The sequence below is a fragment of the Nomascus leucogenys genome, chromosome 3 (genome assembly GCF_006542625.1).
Source record: "Nomascus leucogenys isolate Asia chromosome 3, Asia_NLE_v1, whole genome shotgun sequence".
In the NCBI taxonomy this organism is placed as follows: domain Eukaryota; kingdom Metazoa; phylum Chordata; class Mammalia; order Primates; family Hylobatidae; genus Nomascus; species Nomascus leucogenys.
In genome coordinates, this window is record NC_044383.1 from 37,967,271 (window position 1) to 37,992,791 (window position 25,521).

Sequence of the window (25,521 nt, forward strand, 5' to 3'; positions counted from 1 at the left end):
TGTGTTTCCCCCACCTGAGAACATTATTCTTCCATAGAAAAGGTTTCTCACCGTTGGAATCCAGGGTGAAAAAAAATTTGCAATTCTAGTTCTGGCCTCTGGGGTTTCCTTGCACCGGAGGCCGGGCTCAGTCCTCTGGGCCGCGAAGTGGGCGCGGAACCTCTCGGTCCACCGAACTCCTACCGCCACCTAGCGGAGGGAAGGCTCAAGGGCTCCTTCGTCACTGGCGGTTGCCAGGCAACGGAGGCACGGCCCGTCCCGCGTTAAGGAGGAGGGCGCAGACCGAAGGACACTGAAAGAGCTGTAACAACCCCACTTTCGATTGGCTGAAGAGCTCTCAGCCTTCTCATGAGCCAATGAGAAGAGGCACGCGGATGGCGTCAGACGCTATGTGACTCCTCCCACCCACGCTCTGGCAACGCGTCTGGAGATCGCGGAGGCTTACGTCGGACCCGGAGACCCTGAATGCCCCATGCGCACCCCACAGCTCGCGCTCCTGCAGGTGTTCTTTCTGATGTTCCCCGATGGCGTCCGGCCTCAGCCCTCTTCCTCCCCATCAGGGGCAGTGCCCACGTCTTTGGAGCTGCAGCGAGGGACGGATGGCGGAACCCTCCAGGGCCCTTCAGAGGCGACTGCAACTCGCCCGGCTGTGCCTGGAATCTCTATAGTGGTCCCTACTCTCGTGACTCCCTCGGCGCCTGGGAATAGGACTGTGGACCTCTTCCCAGGTGAGGGAAAACGTTGTGGGGGTGGAAACTTACTTCTGAGATCTAAAATTCTGTGAGCAAAGTTGAGCTGCCACAAAGCAGGAGTGGGGCTGTCGGAAGAAGGAGGGTGAGCACCTGGGAGAGTTTGGGGATCTTCATCCCACTCACTCTGTGTCGTACTTTCATAGTCTTACCCATCTGTGTCTGTGACTTGACTCCTGGAGCCTGCGATATAAATTGCTGCTGCGACAGGGACTGCTATCTTCTCCATCCGAGGACAGTTTTCTCCTTCTGCCTTCCTGGCAGCGTAAGGTGAGCTTCGTTGCTCAGACTGAATTCTAAAGGGGATTGGGGCCTACAATGGGTAACATTTGGATGTAAGAAGAGTTAGTCTTTGTGCCTCCCACCCCTACTTCCACTCCTAGGACATTCCCTTGGTTTTTCCTAGGAATTGCCTTTTCTGATTCTCTAGAGCAGGGCTGGCCAGTAGAATAAGACCTTCGTGTCGTCCTATAGGTGCCCAAGGAGTCCTCTCTTTGGCATCTGGCCGATATTGCTGGGACACTCTTTTTTGGACCTGCCCCGCCCCTTCTAAATATATCTTCTCCCTCCTCTTTCCTCACAGGTCTTCAAGCTGGGTTTGTGTAGACAACTCTCTTATCTTCAGGAGTAATTCCCCATTTCCTTCAAGAGTTTTCATGGATTCTAATGGAATCAGGCAGTTTTGTGTCCATGTGAACAACTGTGAGTAGAAACATGTTGGCTGTTCTCATTTTCTAACACAGGAGTGTTATCTTTTGTCTTCCCTGGGCCACATTGGAAGAAGAATTGTCTTGGGCCACACGTAAAATACACTAAAGATAGCTGATGAGTTAAAAAAAAACAAACAGCAAGAAAATGTCATAATGTTTTAAGAAAGTTTACAAATTTGTGTTGTTGGGCTGCATTCAAAGCCATCCTGGGCTGCATGCGGCCGGTGGGTTGCAGATTGGACAAGCTTGGTCTAACATTTATTGAGAATTGGCTTTTATTCTGGACTTTTTTCCATTTCTCTTTTTTTTTAATTTTTTTTTTTTTTTTTGTCCTTTGAATCTCTATGCCCTTTCTGCCTCTTCTCTCTTATTACTGAATACATTTGCATTTTTTTTTTTTTTTTTTTTTTGTGACGGAGCCTCCCCCTGTCGCCAGGCTGGAGTGCAGTGGCATGATTTCAGCTCACTGCAACCTCCACCTCCCAGATTCAAGTGATTCTACTGCCTTAGCCTCCCGAGTAGCTGGGACTATGGGTGCGTGCCACCATGACCAGCTAATTTTTGTATTTTTAGTAGAGACAGGGTTTCGCAATGTTGGCCAGGATGGTCTTGATCACTTGACCTCATGATCCACCCACCTCGACTTCCCAAAGTGCTGGGATTACAGGTGTGAGCCACCACGCCCGGCCACATTTGCAACTTTTTATGTTCTATTGGCTGTGGATCAGAAAACTCATAAAGAATTTTAATTTCAATCCTTTTAATCATTCCTCTTAACTCAGATAATCACAGATAGACTATATCCCCCACTTACTACAATCTCCATGAGGGTACTAACTGAATCCCCAGTGCCTAACACATAGTGAGCACCAAATAATCTTTGAATGAACATCTTTGACAAATGAGTCTATGCCAACCTTATTTTCGTTTCATGAGGCAGCAGTCTAGGAGGAGCATTAGATTAGGATCTCAGTCCTGCCATTTCCTTACCAGCTATACAGACTTGGGCAAATCCCTTAGCATCTCCAGGCTCGTTTCTTCAACTGTAAAGTGAGAAATAATATCATTGGCTTTGTATATGAAAGTGCTCTACAACTGTAGAGTACAATAAAGATTAGAGGTTATTATTATCGGAGATGGTTAGTGGACTTAGAAATTTGCTGGTGATGGCTATAACATTTCTAAAGATATGAAGCTAATCTATCTTTTTAAAAATGTCTATGAAGCAAAATAATGTTCCTGCACAAAATGGATTTAAATGTCTCTTGCATCCTGGAAGTCACCTCATCCTGATTTCATCTGACTGTTAATAAGAATTGCAAAACTATATTTCTCTCAGAAAACAACCAGTTTTTGGTTTTGGGGGACTTGAATTTGAAAGCAGTTATCAGGAGGCTTGTGGTTATTTAGATGGTAATAGGGTAAAGGGAACAAGATGAATACTTCATTTTAAGATAAGGTTGTGGCCTGGCGTGGTGACTCACGCCTGTAATCTCAGCACTTTGGGAGGCTGAGGTGGGCAGATCACTTGAGGTCAGGAGTTTAAGACCAGCCTAACCAACATGGTGAAACCCTGTCTCTACTGAAAAAACAAAAAATTATCCAGGCATGGTAGTGGGCACCTGTAATCTCAGCTAGTTGGGAGGCTGAGGCAGGAGAATTGCGTGAGCCTGGGAGGTGGAGGTTGCAGTGAGCTGAGATTGCACCACTGCACTCCAGCCTGGGTGACAGAGCGAGAGTCTGTCTCAAAAAAAGATAAACTTGTCTCTTCTTTTCCAAACATTTTACTGCCTTTTAAATCCAGCCTTATGATCATGCTCCAGGGTTATTGCAATGGCACCTACCTGGTGCTCCCTGCTTTTGATCCCCACTCCTGCCTCCCACACCATCCTGCACACTCCTTCGGGATCAGTGGATCTGAACTTTCTTTAACCAACAACACCTGAGGGAGGAATATGGCCACTTCCAATAGTAATTATGGTTCATTACATCAATGAACTTTTCCCTGAACAAGGGTGGGGTGTACATTCATGTTTAGTATGAAAAAGGCAAAAACTTCCCTTTGGTTCTGATTATTTACCTACCTTCCTCACATATACACACATAGCATATACACAGTATACACAGTTGTGGAGAATCACCTCACTAGGTAAATCTTTCCATAACATTGCATTATGTTGCTTCCTTACTGAGAAACTTCCATTACTTCCCACTATCCATAAAATAACGTCCACCTTTTTAGCTGGCCAGTCAAATCTCCTATTGATCCAACTTAGTGTTCCTGGCTCTTTTAGTATTACTCTCTACTGGACCTTCTGCTTCGGCTGAACTCATCTACTCGTTGTCCTCAAGATATGCCCTGTATTTTTCCCAAGTTTGTATTTGCTTTTCTTTCTGACTCTTTTGTTCCTTTTTCTCTTTGCATTTTGAAATACCTGTACTTTCCATGAGTGTTTTCTTGCTCATCTATTGGAAGTAAGCCCATCCTCAGAAGTTCTAAAGCATTTATTGTTTGAGTCACCCTCTTAGAACTTACAGGATTTCTTATATTGTTACTAGTTTATGTGAACATCATGTCTTTCCAGGTAAATTGTCAACACCATGAAAGGATGGACCATATCTTTATTTCCCCATGGTGCTTAGTATCTATTGGTACAGCCAGGCATGGTGGCTCGTGCCTGTAATCCAGCACTTTGGGAGGCCAGGGCAGGAGGATTGCATGAGCCCAAGAATTTGAGACCAATCTTGGCAACATAGCGAGACCCAGTCTTTACAAAAAATAGGAAAATTAGCTGGGTGTGGTGGCGCATGCCTGTAGTGCCAGCTACTTGGGAGGCTGAGGTAGGAGGATTGCTTGAGCCCAGGAGTTTGAGGCTGCAGTGAGCTGTACTGCAGCCTGGGCAACAGAGTGAGATCCTGTCTCCAAAATAAAATAAAATTCAAAAAAAATGTATCTACGATAATGATCATCAGTAAATTATGTTTTTAGTCAAAGTCTGTACAGCATGATGGAATGGGGAAAAAACACCAGGAATAGGAGGTCTGCAATCTACTCTTGGCTCTGCAAGCTGGCCCTCTGGCTTTTTGCTACTCTTTTACCTCTGAGGATCCAAATTTCCTCATGGGATTAGGTCAGATGGTCTGTAGGCTTCCTTTGACATCTGAAATTGTAATAGAAATATAAATACCTTTAAGCTCTTTTAGGTGTAATATATCATCTATGATGGTAGAAATTTTAGGCAAAAATTCTACTTAGCCTATATTTACCATCACTACTGCCAATATCTTTGCACTGAGGTGAGAGACAAAATGTAAACTTTCTCTTATTCATTTACGCCATGAAAAAGTAGCCAGATAGATATTTTGCCATCTCAGTTCACCTTCTTTCTTAGCTTAACTTTAACTTTTATTTCATTTATAAAGATACAAATAACTGCATTTTACATAAAGTAAATATCTCTTCCATGTGGTTTTCAGGGTATGAGTTCCGAAGGAAATGTTTAAATAGCTCTTGGAAGCGTTAGGGTTGAAGATTTCAGATCAGAGATGGAAAGTGGCCCATAGACCAGCAGCATCAACATCACCTGTTTCAGAGCAATGCTTTTCAAATTCTAATATGCATACACATTACCTGGAGATCTTGTTAACATGAAGATGTTGACTCAAGTCTGGGGAGTAGCCTGAGAGTCTACATTTCCGAGAAGCTCCCAGGTGATGCTGGAGCTACTAAGGTGTGTACCCCACTTTGAATAAGAAGGATCTAGGAGATGGGTGGAGAGTGAGTAGGCTGAAAGGCCCCAGAATTGAGAGCTGCATTCATGCTGACTTTTCAGCAAGCTGAAAAGTCAGATAATTAAGATGTTATCCATTATCACAGAGGATAAAGGTCAGGTTCATTTAACGTGGACTCCTCATTTGCTTTCGATGATGCAGGTATTGTAACCTCTTTTACTCTTTACAAATGACCGTTCATTATATGGAGAATGAAACTGGCAAGGGGCATGTTTCCCTATGTTCTTTTTTCAATTTAGCAGACTTGGAGTAGTAAAGCAGACAGAGTGTTGTCAATCACCTGCCATCCTGTGGGCAGGGGACAGCATCACAACCCTTTTCCTACATCTCTCTACTGGTTCTGAAGTGCCATAAAGAGATGACTGCAGGAGTTTCGGTAGATTTATACATTGCTATCACAGAAATTATAGAATTCTTCCAGAAAATACCCATTTGAAGTATCTAAAATCTTGAATGGAGGAATTATAAGGCTTAAGGAATAAAATGCAACAAATCTCTAAACTTGAGAGATGGAAACATTGTTAGGACTCGTCAGTTGTTGTTAGGACTCATCAGTTGTTGTTAGGACTTGTCAGTTGAAGTGTAGAGGAAACAGGAAGATTTGGAAAGGACAGATCAAATAATTGTCATAATTGTCTCTAATTGTCCCATGTTGCTATGGAAATAGTGCGATTCTGTTAGAGACTCATCTGGTATGGGGCAGACATGAGCATTATCGAGCTTCCTATTTTCTTTCTTTTTTTTTTTTTTTTGAGACAGAGTTTCACTCTTGTTGCCCAAGCTGGAGTGCAGTGGTGCGACCTCGGCTCACTGCAACCTCTGCCTGGTAACCAGGTTCAAGTGATTCTTCTGCCTTAGCTTCCTGAGTAGCTGGGATTACAGGCGCCTGCCACCATGCCCAGCTAATTTTTTGTATTTTTAGTAGAGATGGGCTTTCACTATGTTGGCCAGGCTGGTCTCAAACTCCTGACCTCAGGTGATCCACCTGCCTCGGCCTCTCAAAGTGCTAGGATTACAGGCCTGAGCCACCACGCCTGGCTGAGCTTCCTATTTTCGTTACAAATTGCTGATCATACACATTCTTGGCCATCAATGACTTGAAACTGACTGGCATTCATGACCATATTCTTATCTCAGATCTTCAAATTAAAACAATAATTCAGTTAGTAGATTGTGAATAAAGTAAGAAGTGATGGAAATCAGAATTGTTATTTCTGGAGATGGAGTATTGATTGGGAGCCCTCTGGGGAAATATTCTGTAACTTGATCTGGGTAGTGGTAATACAGGTATATAAATTTGTAAAAATTCTTTGAGTTTACACTTAAGATTTGCACCGTGTATATTATGCTTCAATAAAAAATATTTTTTAAAATTAGTTACTTGGCATGTTTTTCTTTTATCTAAACCCTTTTTCTTTTAAAAAACATTTTAGCAAACTTAAACTATTTCCAGAAGCTTCAAAAGGTCAATGCAACCAACTTCCAGGCCCTGGCTGCAGAGTTTGGAGGCGAATCATTCACTTCAACATTCCAAACTCAATCACCACCATCTTTTTACAGGGTGAGCCTGGGGAAGGGGATGGGATTGTTTGGTTTGGTTTTTACTCTCATAGCAGACAGCTGACAAGGTGTCTTTGCAGCACTACCCTGCAGCTAGCTAAACCATTGTCAGCTCTTTGGAGGGCAGTACTGTCCACATAATCATGCCCTTGAGTTAACCTTGTTTCTACTCTTTCTTTTCTGTTGTAGTTTAGTCCAGTCTCACTGTGAACAAAGTTTCTTTTATATTTTATTCAGGCTGGGGACCCCATTCTTATTTACTTCCCCAAGTGGTCTGTAATAAGCTTGCTGAGACAACCTGCAGGAGTTGGAGCTGGGGGACTCTGTGCTGAAAGCAATCCTGCAGGTGAATCCAGACCAAAAGTACCAACCTTTTCATTCAATTTAAAACAGGCTTTCTCATTTACCACTCTCTTAATTATTTGTGTTTAAGGTTTCCTAGAGAGTAAAAGTACAACTTGCACTCGTTTTTTCAAGAACCTGGCTAGTAGCTGTACCTTGGATTCAGCCCTCAATGCTGCCTCTTACTATAACTTCACAGTCTTAAAGGTAGGTGTCCTTTCTCTCCCTACACTGTCACTACTATGAAGTTGAAATGAACATGCTTCTCACTGTTGTGAGTTGTGGAAAGAGCATTGAATAAAGTCAGAATCCCCAGGAGCCACGTAAAAGACAGAGGGCCTGGAAACCATATCTGAAGACAAATGAAATAATTGGGGATATATATGCAGGATAAGAGATCATCACCCTTCTTACTAATGGGATTGGCTTGCAAGGGTGGAAGGGGGAAGACACCCATTTCACCAAACTTCTTGCTTTTGCTATTCAGTAGAGCTCTGTCAGAGTAAATAGGCATCACAGTCTGTCACCCTCCTGCCTGGCTCCACTTCCTGGCATTCTAGTGTAAAGAAGAATCAGGTGGAATAGAGGAAGTAAATCATTCTAATATATTGACTCCCTCACCCGCCAAACCAAAGCCTATTGTTGGTAATATGAAACCACAAGCTCCTGGTGATTTTCGGTAAGGTATATGCACACTCATGTCCCTGCTGTTCTCCTAGGTTCCAAGAGGCATGACTGATCCACAGAATATGGAGGTATGACACTGTTGTACCAGGAAAAAGGAAAAAGAATATTTGGCTTCTCTACATCTGAGGCAATTTTAGTCTAAGTTGTACTGTTGAAAGATAAATGTAAGCGTGATGTAGCAAACAAGTAGGGATCTAAAACGGTGCTTTTGAAAGTATGTCCTACACAGTTAATAGCCTCGTATGAAACCAGGATCCATAAGGTGTTAGATAAGTTTGTAAACATTGGGTTAAATATATTTAGGGTGGGCTTCTTAATTTTTTTTAGAGACAGGGTCTTGCTCTGTCACCCAGGCTGAAGTGCAGTGGGACGATCACAGTTCACTGCAGCCTAAACCTCCTGGGCTCAACTAATCCTTCTACCTCAGCCTCCCAAGTAGCTGGGACTATAGACGTGTGCCATCATGCCCAGCTAATTTTTTAATATTTTGTAGAGATGGGGATCTCACTATGTTGTCCAGGCTGGTCTTGAACTCCTGGCCTCAAGCAATTCTCCTGACTTGGCTTCCCAAAGTATTGGGATTGTAGGCATGAGCCATCTCACCCCTCCTGGAGTCTTTAATTTGCTAAAGGGCCTTATTAATCTCTAAGGGGAATACTGAATGTAGTATTTCTAACAATTATTTGACTATGGAACCCTTGTTTTATATTTAATAGAACTAGTGTTCTGAGAAATAAGTTTTGAGAAGTGCTGGTTTAGAAAGACTTGAATTTAAGTTGTTGGCTGGCAGTGGAAGAAGAGAGAAAGAGGGTGGTCAAGGGGAAGGAAAAATACTCATCTTAGCATGATATCTATTAATAGATACAAGACAAAATACTGCCTTCAGTTTTAGTTAATTTGCTTCTTTTCATTGCTAGTTCCAGGTTCCTGTAATACTTACCTCACAGGCTAATGCTCCTCTGTTGGCTGGAAACACTTGTCAGAATGTAGTTTCTCAGGTAGGGATACTGACCTCAGATTCTGGACTGATGTGTGTTGATCAACACTGCCAGAGGTGCCTGATCTTCCATTAAGTATCAGACTGACCCCACCGAATTTTGTTTGCATTCTCTAACAATGTTGGGAATGCAAACTTGTTATATTGGTAGATTCTTGGTTGTAATCCTTGGTAAAAGTAGCATATTGTGAATTTCAACAATTCCCAATAAGTTTGAAATGAAACTTGTCAATAATTGAGCCCATTATCCTCCCTACCACGTTTCAGTTATTTCCATCACCACCATCCTCCAGTATTTCAGGTCCAGGACATTAAAATTATTTCTGACACCTCTTCCATTGCCCACTTGCAGTATGTTACTGATTCTTACTGACTGACCACATTTTCTTCTCTTGACATAGTCAGTATCATCTGAAACTCTGAAGTAGACTAATCAACTTCTGTTCCTCTGTTCTCTAAACAATCTAACCTTAAAAAGTAAGAATTATCTTTAAGTATAATAATAATAATAATAAAAGAATTATCTTAAAGCATCTTCTTAAAGACTATGCTCAGAAATTTAAGGTTACTTTAAATTGCCTGCAACTCATATCCCCAGCAACTATCTTTATTAATTCTCAAACATTGTGAGAGCCAAGTAAACCAGATTTCTGTTCCGTGCTCACCTCTGCCTGTTTCTACTTGCCCTCCTCTGTCCGTAATCAGCTTATTTTCCTTTCCTTTCAATTCCTACCAAAAACTCACCTACCCGTGAACCCTTTTAAAGAGCTCTATCCAGTTTCTTTTTCATATACAAATATAATATGAAATCATCTTTATCTTTCATAGTATTTGTGTTTGGCATTTTTAACATTACTGTTTCAGTCTGCCTCGTTTAGTTATAATAACACCCTTGAAGACAGAAAATCTTCTGTCCTAAACATATTCGGCCCAATAACTACTTTTTATTAATTGATTCTTTTTGTATTTCAGGTCACCTATGAGATAGAGACCAATGGGACTTTTGGAATCCAGAAGGTTTCTGTCAGTTTGGGACAAACCAACCTGACTGTTGAGCCAGGCGCTTCCTTACAGCAACACTTCATCCTTCACTTCAGGGTTAGGGCCCTTCTCTTATAGGGGATTTAGAGGGGAAGAAATATCAGGTTAGAAATAATTTCTTTGCTTCTGTAATACATGTGAAATAGAATAAGAATATGAAGGCCTAGTTCAGTCTGTCGATTGAGGCCTCAACATTTAATATGCCATAATTTTACTACAAGTCGTAGTTGTTCTACAAGTGTTTACTCATTAAAATTTTCTCCAGTTCTCTATCTGGCCCCTAACAAAGCAGGACTTCAATCTCAAATCAAAACTTTTTTTATAGTCATTTTGAATCATAAATTCAGCCAACACCTACAAAAATTCTTTAACCAGCTTTTCTCATATTTCTGGGCAGTCAGCATTTTACTCATTTCCCACTTAATCTGAGTGTTCAGGCTTAATCACCGCCATTTGGCTTTCTGCTACTTCTTTCCTCTTTTTGAACCCAGCATAGATTTTCTCAACTCTACCCTCAGGTGATCAACCAACTACTGTGTCTCTCAGAGCTCATCTCTGGAACATCTATAGTTAATTAAAAAATATATATTTTTAATTACATTTAAATTCTTAATTTAAATTTAAATTCTTAAATTTAACCAGGCTGTGTTGTTATTGCTAAATTGCTAGTAATTTTTGAGAAACAGGGTTAAGGGATCCTTAGTAGATTCTTGGTTGTAATCCTTGGTAAAAGTTGCACATTGTGAATTTCAGTATTCAGATCATGAAGGATTTATTTTAGTGAATTAAAAAAAGTGAAAGAAGCAAAATGCTACACTGTGGAAAGAAGCCAGATTGTTCAGTGTAGCTCACTTATTGCATTTCCTTGCCTTAAGGAAGGGTACGGTGAAGCCAAGCAGTGGGAGGTGGGAAAGTATGCTTACCTCCATAATTGACTTCTCTTCACTCTTTCTGCAGGCTTTTCAACAGAGCACAGCTGCTTCTCTCACCAGTCCTAGAAGTGGGAATCCTGGCTATATAGTTGGGAAGCCACTCTTGGCTCTGACTGGTGATATAAGTTACTCAGTATCCTTTTTAGAGCTGGGTGGCCTGTTGCAGCCTAATGAGAAAAGCTGCAAAGGCTTTCAAACTTATGTTAGACTAGCCAAAGGTGAGGAATTTTTTGTTCATTTTAATGAGGTACTTATATACTAATATATGGTTAATCATTTTTGGAATCTAGTTGTCTGTCTGTGGTTTTCTGAGGAAAAAAATACAAATTTGTGACTCGAACATTATGATAGTAATACAAAATAAATAGCACTAAAAGAGAATGAGAACATAAATTTTGCAATGCTGCCCCCTTTTTTTTTCTGTTATGATGTCCTTGATCATCACTTTTCCACTTTGGATGGCCCTCTTACAGAGCCAGGGTAATGGAAGTTGCTCCGTTAACAGACATGAAGTACAGTTTGGAGTGAATGCAATATCTGGATGCAAGCTCAGGTAGTTCTTTGCTTCTGCATCATTTCCTGCAATTTCATCGGGAATATGTAGGGAATATGTTGATACAGTAACTTTTATATTTTTAATGACAGTTCGGAAGATGCTAGTCAGGAATAGTCTTTTAGTCTAAATAGTGTTGCTATGACTAAGAGTTTTCTGGCAGTCATTAATACTTACTAAAGATTATACCCTCTGGTCTATTTTATATTATTTCCAATGTTTGGTTTAATATACAGTACTAATATGGGTATATTATTATGTTAGCATTGGACTCCAGCCTCCATGGTGTTTAATTATAGGTTGAAGAAGGCAGACTGCAGCCACTTGCAGCAGGAAATTTATCAGACTCTTCATGGAAGGCCCAGACCAGAGCGTGTTGCCATCTTTGGTAATGCTGACCCAGCCCAGAAAGGAGGGTGGACCACGATCCTCAACAGGCACTGCAGCATTTCAGTAAGGAGAGAAATATACTTTCTGATGAAGACTCATTTTTACTCCTTTGTAAATCATGGATAGTAAGTTTAAAACCAGCCTTGTCTCTGTAGATAATGCGTTTGTCATAGAAGGAAAAGTATAAGAAATCACGTCCACTTGAAGCCTTTTTTTTTTTTTTGAGATGGAGTCTCGCTGTGTTGCCCTGGCTCGAGTGCGGTGGCATGATCTTGGTTCACTGCAACCTCCACCTCCCGGGTTCAAGGGATTCTCCTGCCTCACTCAGCCTCCTGAGTAGCTGGGACTGCAGGCACCCGCCACCACACCCAGCTAATTTTTGTATTTTTAGTAGAGACAAGGTTTCACCATATTGACCAGGCTGGTCTTGAACTCCTGACCTTCTGATCCACCTGCCTCGGCCTCTCAAAGTGCTGGGATTACAGGCGTGAGCCACCGCGCCTCCCTTTTTCTTTTTTTTTTTTTTTCTAAGACAAGATCTTGCCCTATTACCTAGGCTTGGAGTGCAGTGGCACGATCATGGCTCATTGCAGTCTCAACCTTCTGGGCCCAAGCTATCCTCCCACCTCAGCCCCTCAAGTAGCTGGGACCACAGGCACATGCCACCACGCCTAGATAATTTTTTGATTTTTTTATAGAGACAAGGTCTCACTAGGTTGTCCAGATGGTCTCAAACTCCTGGGCTCAAGTGATCCTCCTGCCTTGGCCTCCCAAAGTGCTGGGATTACAGGCATAAGCCACTGTTCCCAGCCTAAAGTAGTTATTTCAGGTTAGGTTTAAAATACCTCATGTATTTTCCTTACTTAGAAAAAAATTTGAAGGCAGATAATCTACAGATTTCTGTTGTTCGAAAATCTCACATATTTCAAATATTTTATATTCTTGAATATTTGGTCAGCACAGAATTTCATGAGGTTAAAATGGTGCTCTTTCTATTGTAATTATAAACATTTACATTTTTACAGTTATTTACATGAAAATGCATTATCTGGTTAAAAATCAAAACCATATAGAATGATATGCCTTTCTGCATCTTGCAATTAATCCTCCTGGAGTACTGCATTAGGTATACCATGTTTCTATTCTAGAAACTTTCGAGGTTCTCTGATGGCTTCCAGACTACTTGGATACACTTCATAATCTAACCCTTAGGCATCATCTTCTTTGACTTTACACTGCTCCTTTACTTTAGCCACATGATCTGCTCAAGCCAGTGCCTACTAAGCACCTCACACATAGGAGATACTCAGTAACTGTTATTTAAATTAATCAATGAAGCCAGGTGCCATGGCTCACACCTGTAATCCCAGCACTTTGGAAGGCCAAGGCGGGCAGATCACTTGAGGTCGGGAGTTTGAGACCAGACTGACCAACATGGTGAAACCCTGTCTCTACTAAAAATACAAAAATTAGCGTAGTGGCAGGCATCTGTAATCCCAGCTACTGGGGAGGCTGAGGCAGGAGAATCGCTTGAGTCCAGGAGGCGGAAGTTGCAGTGAACTGAAATCACGCCACTGTACTCCAGCCTGGGCAACAGAGCGAGACTCCATCTCAAAAAAAAAAGATCAGAGGTCAGGCGTGGTGGGTCTTGCCTGTAATCCCAGCACTTTGGGAGGCTGAGGCAGGCAAATCACAAGGTCAGGAGTTCAAGACCAGCCTGGCCAACATGGTGAAACCCCGTCTATACTAAAAATAAAAAATAAAAAATTAGGTGTAGTGTGGGCGCCTGTAATCCCAGCTACTTGAGAGGCTGAGGCAGGAGAATTGCTTGAACCTGGGAGGCAGAGGTTGCAGTGAGCTGAGATCGTGCCCCTGCACTCCAGCCTGGGCGACAGTGCAAGACTTCGTCTCAAAAAAAAAAATCAGGAATAATAACATAGTCTTATTGTGAACTTTTGTGTTCTTCCACTAAGCTACATTGCCTTCCTTATTACTGAATAATGCTTACGAAACAATGGCTTAGTGCATGTTGATTGACTATAGGCAACCATCAGGCAATTCAAGCAGATGCTTCTTTACCCTTCTGCAGGCTATGAACTGTACTTCCTGCTGTCTCATACCAGTTTCCCTGGAGATCCAGGTATTGTGGGCATATGTAGGTCTCCTGTCCAACCCGCAAGCTCATGTATCAGGAGTTCGATTCCTATACCAGTGCCAGTCCATACAGGTAAGTCATGGCTCATAAAGGACCACTAAGCCTTGCAAAGCCTAGATTGTCTTATCAGTCATTTGTTAACCAATCATTTTTTACCTTCCACGAGCTAATTTATGTTAGCAACAATGTTTGTTTAAAGTGAGCTGACATAATTAATTGTCAAGTCTATTCACCCTGCCTGATTACTGAAATTAACATGATGTCATGAATACAGCTTATATCCTTTTTTAAAAAAAAATCTGACCCCAGATTATAGTACAGGTTAATTTCTTTTCAGTAATCCTACCATTATTACTATTCTGATTGATTCAACCACAGAAAACACCTTCCATAGTTGTTCAATCTGTCAGCCACACAGTTATATGTGAGTCCCTGAGCCTGTTGATTGTGATTAAAGTTACTGCTGTGACTAGTTTATAGTCACCAGTTCTTGGTTGTATCTGTTCCATTAAATGAACACTTTTAATCTGTAGCAAACATATACCTATTGTTTATTATGTGCCTTAGGAGAGCTTTAGCATCTGCCTTGGTGTTTAAACGAATCTTTAGCTATAGAAGTTTAAAAACATGGTATTTTCATTTTACTTAGAAATGACTAGGTCCTAGTGAAATTATTCACATATAAACTGGCATGCCAATTTAGTAACTTATAATGAAAATCAAACAGATTTCAATTCTTACCTGTTGCACTGTACTTACATCCCAGAAATGAAGTCAACTTAAGACTACATTTAGGTCAGAAGTAAAATACCTTTGGGTCTCCCTCACAACAGGGTTGGGCAAGTTATTTCTCTTTGCCTAGAAATGGGGTCAGCACTCAGGTTACCAGAAACTGTATTAATGAGAACATTCAATTATATTTTTTAGTTACTGTGTTGTTTGGAAAGATACCCACAGGACTGTTCACTGTGTATTTCCACATCTCTGGTTCCTTTAGGCATTGAAGTCACTCAGTGCCTCTTTTTTGTCTGGGTATTTTAACTGATATCTTTTTCTAGTATTTAGCAGGTTAGCTTTTCAGGTTAGTTTGTCCCCTCTACAAAACCTCACTACAGTCATTCACTTTAACTGGCTTAAGTGGGCGAGAGTTGAGAATTTTAGCTGTGCTTCATTCATACATAATTGAAGAAACATTATCTGTCCCAATTATTAAGTAAAAATTAATTGTTTGAATGTATTAAGAGGTGGTATGGTATACACAAAACCACATTCCTTTACTAAGTGTGATTTGAGGGATTTGCAAAGGTAATTTTGTATAAAAATTTTCACTTTATGGGCTAACCAGCTCATCCCCATGAAAGATGCTATGCTCCTATAAAAGTATAAGGAGTTATGAAATGATACTTATATCTTATAATGCTTATAATAAGCTTATAATAAAGCATATCTTAAAAGTATCATTTCATACTTATATGAAACTTATAAAAGTTTATCAAATGCAAGCATTTCCTTCTATAATAATTTTTTTACCTCTTCAATCTTGAATGCAAATTTTCTCCAGAAGTCAGATAAACATACTCACTTTTTCTTTATGCATTTATGATTATTTGTCCTTAACTTGAAATCACTTCTCTGTCCACACAGGCTTTTGTCTAGGACATCTTGTGAAATTTTTTTTTTTTTTTTTGAGGCAGAGTTTCACTCTTGTTTCCCAGCCTGGAGTACAGTGGTGTGATCTTGGCTCACTGCAACCTTCGCCTCCCAGGTTCAAGTGATTTTCCTGCCTCAGCCTCCCGAGTAGCTGGGACTACAGGCACCTGCAACCACGCCCAGCTAATTTTTTGTATTTTTAGTAAAGACGGAGTTTCACCATGTTGGCCAGGCTAGTCTCGAATTCCTGACCTCAGGTGATCCACCCACCTCAACCTCCCAAAGTGCTGGGATTACAGGCGTGAGCCACCAGGCCCAGCCTCTTGTGAAATTTTTTTCTCAGAATAGCAATAGCTTATCCAAAGAAAGCTAGTGTACATCTTCTGAAGCTTTTAAAATAAAGAAGAGGAGGAGTTACACTTGCAGAATGTGTATCTTCTGGGATGCTTCTCCCTACTCCACTGGACACCGTTTGAAAGTTTGCAGTTTATAATATTCTTACCTAGGCTGTGTTGGTCAGCTTAGAATATCTAAGTGATAGCATAAAACTAAAGCTGAGTGGCAAACTGCCAGTCTATATGCTGCATTTAGTCTATAGACTTGTTTTGTTTGGCTCACAAAGCATTTTATTATTTAAGTTTATGCCAACATTTAAGAATCAAGAATTTGCCCAGACATCCAGATTTCTGACTTCAATTGAAAATCTGACAGTATAAACCCTATTATATTCCTGCATGGCATAAAATCTTCAGTTACTGAATGGTGATACCCACTTTTAGAAAGAGTACTCTACCCTGTTCTGCATTCATACAACCTAAGCCAACCCACCCTTCACCATCCCACTTCGCTTTCAGGTTATCTGCTTGGGCTGGTAGGCATTTGTGTTTATAAACCTTGAACTCAAGCTGCTAAATGGTCAGTTGCATTGTGAACTGAACCATCTGAATGATTTTTCATTGTAAATATATAGCTATAGAAACACTTTAAATTCCTCTTTCTATGAAAAGTGAAGTAGCAAAATTTTTGGACCATTCCCAAGGACAAGCAATAAAGTAGAGGGAAAATACAGCAAAAAAAAAAAAAAAAAAAAAAACTGTGTAGACTTCACTGTCTTCTTGTATGATTATTATAATAGATAAACATTTATTGAACATTTACTGTGTGACAGATACTAGTGGTATTTTTTATCAGTGTTTTTTGTAAGTGTTGAATTCTCACAACAAACCCATAAGGTAAACAGCATTTGTTTATATGGTATTCTGCCACTTATAATTTTATACTATTTAGGATTCTAAAGGGATCTTTAAATTTGAGAATTAATAAAACACATCATATGTCATGTCTACATATAAACCTTTTAAATTAAAAAATAAAATATATCTCTAGGAAGAAACAACTAGTTTTAAGGAATATGCAGTATCAATTGAAACCAAAACAATAAGTGAATTTAAAGGACAATGTAGCATCACAGGACCGCGGCTCTAAACCTTTCTAAAATTATAATATTTAATTCATGTTTATCACCAAGTGAATCATTCTACTCTTTAGATTATCTAGGAGATCCATTGTCTGCAGTTTATATGGTAAGCATGGGCTTTGAGCCAGACAGACCTAGGTCTGAATCAAGTTATTTTACTTCTCTAAATCTGTTTTCTCTTCTATAAAATGGAAATTAATAATACTTATTGGGTCGTACAGATTAAATGAGATCATTAAAGTAAAACAGCACAGTTCCTGGCACATAGTATATATTCAGTAAATATTACTCTTGATATCATCATTATCAATTTTATCATCATTAACTTTTTTGGTTCCAAGCTTCTATAGAAGTGGCATATCAAGAAGTTTTGAGGCAAAACAGAAAAGAGAAAAGCAGGTATTAAAGCAATGGTTTTCAACCTTTGTTGACTATCACCCATGGTAAGAAAATGTATTTTATATCATGACCGAGTTTACAACACACATGTACTTAACATAGACATAAAAGTTTTATGAAACAATGCCCTTACTATACCCAGTGCACCCACAATTTGTGATTTTCAGTATCACAACAGAAAATGTGATATTTTCTGGCCGGGCGTGGTGACTCACACCTGTAATCCTAGCATTTTGGGAGGCCAAGGTGGATGGATCCCTTAAGTTCAGGAGTTCGAGACCAAGTCTGGCCAACATGGTGAAACCTTGTCTCTACTAAAAATACAAAAATTACCTGGAAATTACTCAAACCCATGAGACAGAGGTTGCAGTGAGCAAAGATCCTGCCACTGCACTCCAGCCTGGGCGACAGAGCAAGACTTTTTCTCAAAAACAAACAAACAAAAAGATATTTTCTACTCTGGTTTATTCTGGTTTTGTTTTTGTTTTTTAAATGCTAGACACAACCCACTAGTGGGTCACAATTTGCAATTTGAAAAACACTTTCAGAGGATACATCTCTGACTATATTTCATAACTTTTATTTAATAAATGTCTTTTATTTATTATGATTGAAAGTTGGCTATGTTTTAAACCACGGTCAAATAACATATGCTAGAAAAATTGCCAATCTAGCTGTCTGTTAGTGGTTCTGAATCTCATGGACCCCATTGAGAGAATCTGTTTAACACTATTGACTTACTAGAAAAATGCAGATGTGCAACATTCCTTATATTGTTCCAGGGATTATTGATTTTTTGAAGCCAGGCTAAGAACCTCTCCCACAATCTTGTAATTAAACAGGCTAGCATACTAGGAAAGATAAGGAACAATAATTAAGAGTAATTGAATGTTAGATTTTAGAAATAATTTCTACAATAGTAAGGGCTAGGAAGTGACGGAATTAGTAAGAAGGGATTCTCTTTTTCTTTTTTGTTAATGTCTTGGAGAATACTAACTGACCTCTCTTTCAATAAGGGACAGTTGCAGCAGCACCAGTAGACTTAATAACCATGACTCATTAGTAGTTTCTGTCACTGAAATCTTTCTTTCACAAGGATCAATCAACCACTATTTGCCTTTATCTCTTAATGAACTATTAGACTATAGAAGTACTTTGCCTCCTTCTGTTTCCTAATAGCTAGCATTGAAGAAACTGACCTAGTTCATTCAGCTGGGGTTTATTTTTTAACTATTTTATTACCTTTTTTTTTAAAAGAACTTTTCAAAGTTTGCTTAATGTTTCCTATGTTAAAATATATAACCGGCCAGGCGTGGTGGCTCACACCTGTAATCCCAGCACTTTGGAAGCCGAGACAGATGGATCACTTAAGGTCAGGAGTTTGAGACCAGCCTGGCCAAAACAGCAAAACCCTGTCTCTACTGAAAATACAAAAATTAGCTGGGCGTGGTGGCACACGCCTGTAATCCCAACTACTCTGGAGGCTGAGGCAGGAGAATTGCTTGAACCCGAGAGGCAGAGGTTGCAGTGAGTCAAGATCATGCAACTGAACCCCAACCTGGGTAACGGAGCAAGACCCTGTTTCAAATAAAATAAAACATATAACCACTTGAAATCTCTCCCTGATACATGACATTTAACCACCTTTATCCTGTAACATATTCATTCTCAATGACTCCTTTGAAAATTTAGATAACTTCATTGACATCTTTAAAATAAGTTAGGGAATTTAAAGATTTTCATTGGCTTCTCTCTCAAATATGTTTATCCCTAAGGAAAAAAAAATGGAGATATTTAAAGAAAAATTACCTTTACATGGACATTTACAACACACTTTATTTATTCATTCATTCATTCTAGAGATGGGGTCTTGCTCTGTCACTCTGGCTGGAGTGGCAATATGCTTTATTAAATAAAGTCTAACGTTCATAATAGAAATCACCATATCTGATTGTGCTAAATTAAAAGAGACTTGTAGATATAACATACAGATTCAGTTTATGTTTTTGGATAGGATTCTGATTTGGACAAAGAAATGTAAAGCACCTTTTGGGATAGTTAGGGAAACTTGAATATGGACTATATTTTAGATAGAAAGAAATGTTATTGACATGAAAAGGTAGACACTATTTTTTTAAAGCAGATTACAAAACAGCCTGTACAGTATGATCTCATGTGGTTAAAAATATACATATGGATATCTGTGTGTATAGATAAAATGTAGATATTAATAATGGTATTCTTAGCAGTAGAAATATGGTTTTATTATTTTTATTTATATTCTTTAACTTTATAATTTACTGCTTTTGTAAAATTAAACTTAAAGTCACTAGGAAACTCTAAAAATAACTAGATGTTATTTAAAAATGAATTTATTCAGTTTCATTTACAATACCATGGAAAAATTACTTAGGAACAATTTAGCAAAAAGATGCAAGATCTCTTCACTATAAAACATTACTGAGATAAAGGAGATCTAAATAAATGGTTCATGAAGAGGACTTAACATTAAGATTTCTATCCTCAAATGGATCTATAGATTTAATGCAGACCCAATAAAATCCTGGAAGGCATTTTTATAGAAATTGATGAGCTGATTCTAAAATTTAAATGGAAATGCTAAGGACTTAGAATAGCCAAAACAATTTTGAAAAAGAACAAAGTTGGAGGACTTACAGTACTTGATTTAAAGACTTACTCTAAATCTCAGACAGAGTGGTACTCTAGTATAAGGATAGACAAATAAACCAATGGGACAGAAGAGAGTTCAAAAATAGGTTCATAAATCACATCAATTCAATGGGAAAAATTTTAAAAAGTATTTATCTATTTACTTCTTAGAGACAGGGTCTTATTGTGTTACAGCCCAGGCTGGAGTGAAGTGGTGCCATCATAGTTCACTGCAGCCTTGAATTCCTGGGCTCAAGTGATCCTCCTGCCTCAGCCTCCCGAGGTAGCTAGGACTATAGGCACATGCCACCATGCCCAACTATTTAATTTTTTGTTGAGACGAAGTCTCACTATGTTGCCCAGGATGGTCTCAGACTCCTGGTCTCAAGTGTTCCTCCAACCTTAGCTTCTCAAAGTTCTGGGATTACAGGCATGAGCCGCCTACCCTGAAAAAAAAGAAAGTTTCTTTTTTTAACAGTTGGTGCTGCTAAAATCTCAGAATTCACTATTAAAGAGCTCATTCCTGTAACCAAAAACCATCTGTACCTCAAAAACTATTGAAATTTTTTAAAAGCTGGTGCTGGAACAACTGGATGAAACTGGAACTACTGGGTAAACATATGGGGGAAAAATTAACTTGTATCACAGTCCATACATAGAGTACTTATGTCTGGATCATAGACCAATACATAAAATCCAGAATTATAAAGCTTCTAAAAGAAAAATAAGAGACTATCTTTATACGTTTGAGGAAAGCAAAGATTTCTCAGACAAGAAACAAAAAAATCATTGACCATAAACTTTAAAATTGATAAATTGGACGTTAGCAAAATTAAAAATCTCTGCTCACCAAAAGATACCATTATGAAAATGAGAAAACAGGCTAGTTTGGGAGAAAAAGTTTCTCAACAGTTTGTCTGACAAAACACTCATATCTAGAATATAAAAAGACCTTTTACAAATAAATAATACAATGACAAACTAAAAATAGGCAAAAGATTTGAACAGATACTTCAGCCTGGTGCAGTGGCTTACACGTGTAATCCCAGCACTTTGAGAAGCTGAGGTGGGCGAATCACTTGAGGTCAAGAGTTTGACACCAGCCTGGCCAATATGGTGAAACCCCATCTCTACTAAAAACACAAAAATTTGCCGGGCATGGTGACGCATGCCTGTAGTCCCAGCTACTTCAGAGGCTGAGGCACGAGAATTGCTTGAACCCAGGAGGCAGAGATTGCAGTGAGCCGAGATCATGCCACTGCGCTCCAGCCTGGGCGACAGAGCAAGACTCCATCTTAAAAAAAAAAAAGATTTGAACAGATACTTCACAAATGGAGATAAACAATTGATCAATAAACATAGAAAGGTATTCAACATCATTAATCATTAGAGATATGCAAATTAAAACCGTGCGCTACTACTTCATGCCCACAAGAATGGCTAAAACAAAAAAGACTGACAATCATGTTCCAAGAACATAGAGCAACTGGAATTCTCATACATTGCTAGTAGATATGAAAATTAGTCTAAACTTTTACAAATGCATCTTCCGTATGAATCCGCAATTTTACTCCTAGGTGTTTACCCAAGAGACATTAAAACATATGCCCCAAAAAAGGCTTGTGCAAGAAAGTTTATAACAGCCCTATTCATAATTGCTCAAAACTGGAAACAACCCGAATATCCATCTTGAGGAGAATGGGCAAATTATGATACATTCACACAATGGAATACTACTTAGCAGTAAAACGGAATGCATTACTGATACACAAAACAATGTAGATGAATGTCAGAAACATTTGTCTTTAGTGAAAGAAGCCAGACACACACACACACACACACACACACACACACACACACACACACAAATAATAATTAATTTTTAATGATAAAAGTCAGAAAAGTTGTTACTTCTGGGAAAGGGACAGAGAATAGACTGGAAAGGGACACGATGGAGCTCTGAAATGATGGACATACTCCAGACCTTGCTTTGGGTATTGGCTATAAAGCATATATAATTGGTAAAACTCATTGAACTAAATACTTAAGATGTATATATTGTTTATAAATTATACCTCAATAAAAATATTAAAACCAAACAAAAAGATATTTAAAAAAAACATGAGAGGCCGGGCACAGTGGCTCACGCCTGTAATCCCAGCACTTTGGGAGACCAAGGCGGGCGGATCACCTGAGGTCGGGAGTTTGAGACCAGCCTGACCAACATGGTGAAGCCCTGTCTCTACTAAAAAAAAAATACAAAAAATTAGCTGGGCGAGGTGGCAGATGCCTGAGTCTGTAATATATGTGTCTGATAAAGTTCTTATATATGTAAAATAAGGAACTCTTAAAGCTCATTAATGAGTTACACACTTGTACCAAAAATGAATTTGTTCTAGTTGATAGACTGAATGCAGCTACAAAAACACACCTAAAAGATAGTATCCACAATTTTTTCTTTAATAGTTTTTATTTGTACTGATTTTACATAGGATATTAACATATAATGGTTTAAAAATCGTGATCATACAGATGTAATATATAGGGTGTACTTCTTATTACCAAAGCCAAACGTAACCTAATCCAAGCTCTTCATGTTGTTATAAAGTAAATCTTATTTTGGGACAAAGGATTTTATTGTACCGTAAATTGAATTGAAGCAAATAACTCCCCAAACTTTACAAAGTGTTAAAACAAAATTGCTGTTGGTAATTTCTTAAGTAAACATCATGAAATATAGCTTAAAGCAGAAATAAATTAAATCAACCATACATAACAGAACTGGACCCACAGTAAATGAAATGTGCTGACTGGGCTATGTATCTTTTGTCTGTCTTGATAAAAGAAATGAGGTGACCAGATTTTGAGGGAATTATTTTTCCCCAATGCTCTTCCTGTTGCACACACTAAATAAACAGTGACTTATCTAATTTTGCCTATCTATAACTTTTAAAACACAAATGGAAAAACTTTAGACTTGAGAATCAAAATAAAACACACTGAATATACTCAAAGAACCTTGTTCTTCATGTGATACTAAAACTCAAATTCTAAAATAGGTCGATAAGCTGGTGCAGTGGCTCACACCTGTAATCTCAGTACTTTGGCAGGCTGAGGTGGGAGGATCACTTGAGCCTAGGAATTCAAGACCAGCCCAGGCAACATAGTGAGACCCCGTCTCTACAAAACATCAAAAAATTAGCTGGGCATGGTGGCATGCACCTGTAGTCCTAGCTACTCGGGAGGCTGAAGTGGGAGGATTGCTTGATTCTAAGAGGTCGAGGGTACAATGAGCCGTGTTCGTACCACTGCACTCCAGCTTGAGTGACAGAGTGAGACCCTGTCTCAAAAAATAAAATAGGCCAAGCATGATGGCTCATACTTGTAATTCCAGCATTTTGGGAGGCAGAGGCGGGTGGATTGCCTGAGTCCAGGAATTTGAGACCAGCCTGGGTAACATGGCAAAACCCCATCTCTACTAAAAAAAATAATAATAATACGGAAAATTAGCTGTGCGAGGTGGCACACGCCTGAGCCTCAGCTACTCGGGAGGCTGAGGTGGAAGAATCACCTGAGCCAGGAGAGGTCAAGGCTGCAGTGAGCCAAGATTGCACCACTGCACTCCAGCCTGGGCAATCAGAGTGAGACCCTGTCTTAATAAATAAATAAAAATAAATTTTTTTTTATAAAAAATTCGGTATTATCTGGTTACCTAGTAAGTGCAATTTAAGCTCCTTTTAATTGGACTATCTACTAGGCTGCATTTACTCCAAACTTCTATACAATTATGGAGGCAATTTTAAAAATAAATGCAGAATAAGCATTTCATTTGAAATATTTGTTAATAAATACATGAATTAATTAAGCACAACCATTAAGATCCTAATTACCATGTGATGGGAAGGAAAAGGGGTCAAATAGATCTGTAACTGCTAACTCTTAAATAGCTGTGACATACCTTCTACTTTGTGATTTATTAATCTCTTATTATGTTAGTTCCCTACCTCCAAAAAAAATATCTCCATTCATTTGTTTAAAAAAAAAATCTTTATTGAGTGCTTACTCTGTGCCAAGTACTATGCCTGGAACTAGTTATAGAGAGGTGAAGCAGATAGACATCATCCGTGGAAGGTCTGAGACACCCCTGAGGTGAACAGTTCTAATCTGTGTAGAAATTCACTAGCAGATACTGAAGGCCTGAACTTGGGTGGGAGTTTGGAGGGCTTTGAGAAGTGACAGAATTCAGATTTAGAGATGCCACACGTAAGACTTGGCTATGTAGATGTGGAGGTTGAGGGGGAAGGAGTCAAGGATCCATGTGTTATTTTGATAAATTCATACACTATGCGATGATCAAATCAGTATTTAGGATACCCATCACCTTGAACATTTGTCATTTCTTTGTGGTTGGGAACATTTAAAATCTCCTCTTCTAGCTATTTTGAAATACACAATATATTGTTATTAATACAGTCACCCTACTATGCTGTTGAACACTTAGTTATCCTTGACTTACCTGTTTCACAGATAATGTATTGACTTTCTATTTTTGTAGATCGGTTATTTTCCTCCTACCCCTCCCACCACTCTCCCAGTGTATTTGCATCAAATTATTAAATCAGTATTCAATGTTTCATCATGATGTTTATGTAAATATGCATGCTGCGGCAAGTATTCAATTTTTGTGGAACTTTTTATTTTTTCTGAAATTAGTAATTACCTATTTCACTCTTAGTTTTCTTTGAGCTAATAGCTAAGGCTTCTCACACTCTTCAATAGCTCTGTAAAATTTCCCTCAATGCAGTTTTTCAAACAGTTGAACTTGCCATATTATCTGTCAGTTCCACATTTTCCTGCATATTTTCTTCATGGAGACCTCCATAACCCCGTAACCTGATGTAGTGTGGACTAGTTGCTGCCCCGCAGTGGTCGTGGGACTTTCTTATACTGCCATCTAGGGAATTATTCTTGTCTTAGATTCACTGTTTACTGAACACTACTTCTTCCTTTTTCTTGGTTTATTCTCTTATATTTATGGAGCTTAGAGTCTAATAATTTGGGGGGGGGAAGATGCATGTAAAGTATTTTTTTTCTTTAGTTCACATTGTCTGAAAATATCTTTATTCAATCATCATCATCCATCATCATTATGCTTAAATGATCATTTGGTTAGATAGAACATTCTCGATTGAAAATTATTTTCACTCAATTTTGAAGGCATTCTTTCATTGTCTTCTAGTTTCCAATATTGCTGTTCAGAAGCCATTTTAAGATCTTTTTATTCTTAATAGTCTGAAGTTTTCACAAGTTTTTGCCTTAAGTAGATCTTTTCTTCATTCATTATACCGAATTTTTTACTCTGAAACTCAGTTCTGAGAATTTTCTATTATTATTACATGATTAATAATTTCCTTCCC

The 25,521-nt window shown here is 39.0% G+C and overlaps 1 protein-coding gene across 2 annotated transcripts in view; it reads left to right on the forward strand.

Moving 5' to 3' along the window:
* The first annotated feature begins 388 nt into the window (after nt 1–388).
* The window catches only part of TCTN3 (tectonic family member 3), a 30,033-nt gene continuing 4,900 nt past the window's right edge, over nt 389–25,521 (forward strand). The window contains exons 1-13 of one of the 2 annotated variants that reach the window (XM_030809171.1): nt 389–728; nt 896–1,019; nt 1,333–1,451; nt 6,685–6,812; nt 7,049–7,157; nt 7,245–7,360; nt 7,873–7,908; nt 8,758–8,838; nt 9,810–9,935; nt 10,836–10,943; nt 11,269–11,363; nt 11,663–11,816; nt 13,843–13,980. In XM_030809171.1, coding sequence (XP_030665031.1) covers nt 473–728; nt 896–1,019; nt 1,333–1,451; nt 6,685–6,812; nt 7,049–7,157; nt 7,245–7,360; nt 7,873–7,908; nt 8,758–8,838; nt 9,810–9,935; nt 10,836–10,943; nt 11,269–11,363; nt 11,663–11,816; nt 13,843–13,980 — 1,590 coding nt within the window. In that variant the 5' untranslated portion in view covers nt 389–472. The remainder of the gene's footprint in view (nt 729–895; nt 1,020–1,332; nt 1,452–6,684; nt 6,813–7,048; nt 7,158–7,244; nt 7,361–7,872; nt 7,909–8,757; nt 8,839–9,809; nt 9,936–10,835; nt 10,944–11,268; nt 11,364–11,662; nt 11,817–13,842; nt 13,981–25,521) is intronic. The other variant, XM_030809175.1, reaches the window with a different exon arrangement.